A 5,482-nucleotide genomic window follows, 5' to 3' on the forward strand; every position below is an offset into this window, starting at 1 on the left:
TTTATTTAGTGTTTTCAGTAGACTATCTGATCAGTGCATTTTGATGCACATTACTCTATGTTTATACTTATGCATTTTCATAATTTACTTTGTTTATTTTTCTATTTTATAATGTTTTTATATTATAGTATATTTTTATTGTTATTTGATTTTTGCACTATATTTTCAGCATTAACAGTCTGCACTAAAATGATCATAAATGGAGCTATGGGAATCGGATCGACGCGTTCTAATAATCTCCGGAAAACTAAGAGAAAGAGCTACAACTTTCATGTTGGAGTCAAAGGCAGATTTTGAGTGCATAATTACCAGAATTTCGTTTGAAGTTGCAGCTTAGAAACAATTAGTTTTGGACCGGTTTTTGGGCCGGGTTTTTCATGTTTTTGACGCAGTTGGGTTATAATCCGAATTCCTTGTTTCTTCCCTATAGTTAGGTCTGGCCGCTATTGTTCATGCTCACGTTTTTTACTATTCACAAAAATATTTCGAAAATTTTTGTACGAATCATGAGAAACTAATCCCCTGAGGCAAATTCTGCTGGTTACGGTTTCCAAATACTTAGAGGTTTTTTAATCTTTAATCCAATTTCTTTTTCCTTTCAATATTAATCTATAAGCCTTGTTTGCTTAATTCGAGTCATATATAATACTATTGATTTATAGCGATTGATTTATGTTCCTTGACTTTTATCGTACTTTATCTTTACTTAATCGTTAAAATGTGTATGTTAGAATCACGTTTGCTTAATTCGTGATTGTGCTTAATCCGTTTGATTTATTTGGAAAATAGGAATGAAACCTTATAATGTCAATTTCGTGTGTCAATTGGTGTTGTAATCAGTAGGGGAATAAAATCTTCTTAGGGGATTGAAGTTTATTGAACCAGTGATAAGTCGGTAACCAAATCAGTAGAGTTGTCGTTTTAGCTTATTTTCAGAATCACTTATTTTAATTTGTTTTCTAAATTGAACTCAAAAACCCCCTTTTAATCTTTACTGTAATTAGTTAATAAGAATAAGAATCTTTGGGATACGACTCGAGCCATTGTCGCTATACTGCATTTTTTACAAAACACTCGTTTTTGATCCGTGTGCGACAGCGGATCACTATCGTCATGCATTGTTGTCATCAAAACTCCAGATGATGATTTTTCACTACCTGCAAACACATAGATCCACAGAATTAGCCATTCGCACGAGACACCCACCATAGTATCCGAGCTCACCAAAACGAACCAAAGTTCAGACACCATGATGCATGACTTTCAACATGGAAATCCAATTAAACATAACCATAACAACATAGTATGCCTATATTCAAATATGCAACATCAATGAAAATATTATTACGAAACTAACATAATTCATCATTCAACATACCCATACAACAACACACCAACATCAACGCACTCAACAATAAACACAACATCATCACATTCGCACATATTCATCATTCATCAACTAATTCATAATTTTTATTAAACTCAAGTTTAATCAATGAGTTATACCAAAACTTCACCTAATAGTTACTAATAGTGGGCCAACAATTGACAAAAGATCCCTGAACCTCAACCTTCTAGCCTCCCTTTGTCTCTAGCCTCTTTATCTATTTTCCAAAGTTTCTACGTATTGACAAAAGATCCCTGAACCTATATTACACTTAAACTTAAATAGTTAGGGTATTAATCTATTTGGAATTATAATTTTTCCCCTCAATTAATCTTCGCTTACTCCTTCCTCCTTTCTATTTTTCGTATTTCCATTTTGTCCCAAAGTCTCTATTTTTCATCATAATTAAATAAATTAAAGTAAAAAATTATTATTTTAAATTACTAGAATAATTCCTAATAATTTTAGCCAAATTTCTAGCTAAAAACTTTTGCACAAGCCCTAAATGGAGTTTATGATATCCCCTCTTCTCAAATTCCTCAAGCCATTATCCAATGAGATGGGCTCTCCATAACCATTCCCGAAGATGAATATAGTTGGTCCTCAAGATTTCAAAACCAACCTCCATGATAGAATCATTTGGCCAAAAGGCTTCACTCCCCTTACAATGTTTGCTCTGTATACCAAGCTATCTGGTTTATAGTCGGATATTAAAGGCAGGGATGTTCAATCGCTTGACAAAGGTTTTTATGAATTCACATTTTCGTGTGTAGAAGACTTGAGAAGAGTTAGAGCTCATGGATTTCTGAACTTAAGCCCAGGCACTCTGAATTTGTTTGCCTGGACTAAATATTTTAACCCCTCCTATCAACAAAACACATCAGCACAAGTTTGGGTAAGATTTTTTAGTTTGTCCCAAAAATATTTGAGACCCAAAATCTTGTTTGCTATTGCGAGTAGTGTGGGAAATCCAATATGTATTGATATGGTTGTTTCCAAAGCTAGCTAGGATTTCTTCTACGTGTATACCTCATTGATCTAGGTTTTGGGGGTGCTTATCCCGTTTACCGTGTTTGAGTGTAAGGTGTTTAGAACTATAAACATTGAATCTTCTCAACAGATGACCTTCATTAACACATTTGAAATCCTCTGTAAGAATTTAGAGGTCGCCCCTACCATGAAATTTTTTTTCCTTCTATGGAAAAGAGATTGCAAACAAGGGCGCCTGATCACTACATGCACCTTTTCCTAGAGGGTCCTCTTATTCCCCATTCAATTAATTACATGAATTGGAATGTTAGATTGGTGAGGGTGAGAAGAGGAGATGACCGCTCCATGATAATGTTTGATAAGAACAGTTAGGATCAGTTCCTCTTTTATTACACGGAGGAGGTAAGTACGATAAATGGATTTAATTATGATTTCCTCAATGTTCCTTATTTTTTTAATGAAAAATTATATTGTGACACTCAATTCCTACACTACAGCGTATGACACTATTCACAAATACGGTGAACAGTGACATACATAATTTTGACATTTTCTTTATATATTTTTTCTCTCTCCAAAACAACTTTGGTTAATACGGTATAAAAACTTGGTTAATACAATTTGTAGTTTGGTTAATAGATATTTTGGCAATACAAAGTAGTCTTAACTGGAAAATAAAAGTTGGTTAATGGACTGTTATAAGTTGGTTAATATAGTTCATAGTTTGATTATTAGTGTCTTGACTGGGAAATACAAGTTTGTTAATTGAGTGTTATAACTTGGTTAAGACAAGTCAGAGTTTGATTAATATATATTTTCACTTAAAAAGATAATCTTACGTGATAAATAACTTTGGTTAATACTATGTATAAAATTGGTTAAAACTCTTCATAAACTGGTTAATTAATTCTCAAACATAAAATATATTAAATAGTAAAATAAAGTTGGTTAATGGAGTGTAAAAGTTGGTTAATATATTTATAAATTATTGTCGAATATGGTTATTAGCATGTATTTTATTGGTTAATAAAGTAATGAAATTGGTTAATAAATTATAAGTAAAATAGTTTATTAATAACGTACATTTTTGTCGTTAATTCAATTGTGAAGTTGGTTAATGATATAACCATATATTTGTGTTATAAAATAAATTTTTAAAATATTTTTTTTAAATAAAAAATTAATTTTTTTAAAAATATTATTATTTTATTAAAAGAAACATTGTATACCATATAACACAGTGAATCGTGTATACAATGTAAGAAATGGTGTCGAGATACAATAAATGTGTATATGTCAAACAATAATTCATCTATTTACAAAATAAATTTTGTATCTATTTTAATTTTAAGAATTTATTTAAAATAATCTTTAGATAATAATCTAATAAATATTTTTTGACGATAGTGATAAAAATTCAAAATAAAAAAGAAAGCAGGATTTATCAAATAAAAAGAAATGAAACCCAACAATAAGATTTGATTACATGTAGATTGAACAATGACACAAGCACTTAGAGAGAATCCAAAACAGTCCAGTACAACAAGAGGATATGTAAGACGACATATAAGATGAGCCTGTATCACTCTCATTACATATTATTCTTAATAATTGTACTAAATGGCACTCTCATATAGTACTATGAGAAGTTTCCATATGATAATCTTGAAACCGCACCATCATCTTCAAAACTTAATGCTGTCAATATAACAAATAAAAACAATACAGTCAGTAACTAATGCTTCAAAATAAACCAACAGGAAAAGTAAGAGTGAGAGTGAAAATTATAGTAAGACATACGTATTACAGTTGGTGGAGGTACTGATCTTGTAAGGAATGTTGACACCACATTTGCCTGGGAGAGCAGCAGCATTGTTAGTATTCAAATTATTAATAGAACCGGCAGCTGATTTCAAGCAGTTACAGGCAGCCTGACGATCCGCCGTGGTGGCGGCGGCAGCAAGAAGCTTCTTCACTCCTGCACAGCATGGTACTGAAGGACCAGCGCCACCTTCAAGATAAGTAAGGCATGGACCAAGATCACCGGTTACAGTTCCACATGAGACTGCAGCTTCTGCCATAGGCGCAATAGCTACCATGCACATCACCAAAGCAACACATGCTAACTTCATGCTTCTTGCCATTTTTGTTTTCTTTCTTTTGAATTCTTTTTCTTGGTTTGTTTGATTGGTGTGTATGATCATGGTTTTAAATTGCGGTTGCGGCTGCGAATGCGGTTGCGGTTGCGGATGTTGCGATTGCGGTCATTGCGCTTGTTGCGATGCGCATTGCGGCCGTTGCGGCGTGAATTTTTTAAAGGAAGTGTTTGAAATATTATATTGAAAAACACTTAATGTTATGTTTTTTCATTATATAAAAAATAAATTGAGTTTTAGAAATCTAATATATTGATTTTTGATGAAAATACTTAAAAAAAACATGATGAAAATTGTCCGATGGGGTTTCGAATATATTCGGAGACGAGAGTTTAAAATCACACCGCAATTGCGGTCCGATGCGGTTGCGGAGGCAACCGCATCCGCAATATTGCGGGTGCAATTGCGGTTGCGGACCGCAATTTAAAACCATGTGTATGATATCTTAATGTGTGTGAGTTTATATAGAAAATATGATAAGGTGTGAAGATGAGAAGATTGATGAATTTCTGGTGAATGTGCATCCTAATTAGGTGGAAGTTGTGGGTAGAATTAATGATGTATGGTACATGCTTTGAAATTATTGGACCCTTGTCTCTCTATGGTACATTTTTTTATTTAATGATTTCTTACATTATTAGATTCAATGATAATGACTGTGGATCCGTATATGAATTTCCCACCGTCCATCTTTCTCTTCTCTAGTATTTTCTAGTTTTCTTTTTTACTCTTTAACACTTCGATTTTACCCTTACCACTTTATTTAAATAATATTACTTCCATATGACAAGTACACAAATGAAAAATTTAAACTGTTATTAATAATAATGATTTTAAAAATCAGAGGAATTATTTAAATTTAAGGTTGTTGATGATTTTTCTAAAGAATCATCTGGATGATCCATAACAAAGAAAAATCAAAGATCTTTGTCATCTCCTTCAAAGATAC

General features: G+C 32.3%; 1 protein-coding gene across 1 annotated transcript; it reads right to left on the reverse strand.

Annotated features, from left to right (window-relative positions):
* Window positions 1-3,836: 3,836 nt before the first annotated feature.
* Window positions 3,837-4,588, reverse strand: LOC131640977 (non-specific lipid-transfer protein 3-like). The gene is made up of 2 exons (XM_058911322.1): window positions 4,178-4,588; window positions 3,837-4,075 (listed from the first exon to the last, which is right to left on the reverse strand). The coding sequence occupies exons 1-2, from the start codon at window positions 4,579-4,581 to the stop codon at window positions 4,063-4,065; spliced, it is 417 nt and encodes a 138-aa protein (XP_058767305.1). The 5' UTR covers window positions 4,582-4,588; the 3' UTR covers window positions 3,837-4,062.
* Window positions 4,589-5,482: the final 894 nt, after the last annotated feature.

Source organism: Vicia villosa, unplaced genomic scaffold, assembly GCF_029867415.1.
Source record: "Vicia villosa cultivar HV-30 ecotype Madison, WI unplaced genomic scaffold, Vvil1.0 ctg.003440F_1_1, whole genome shotgun sequence".
In the NCBI taxonomy this organism is placed as follows: Eukaryota; Viridiplantae; Streptophyta; class Magnoliopsida; order Fabales; family Fabaceae; genus Vicia; species Vicia villosa.

Bases quoted from the DNA above. Each gene is read 5' to 3' on its own strand.
- LOC131640977 (XM_058911322.1), bottom strand. From the start codon at position 4,581: ATGATCATACACACCAATCAAACAAACCAAGAAAAAGAATTCAAAAGA.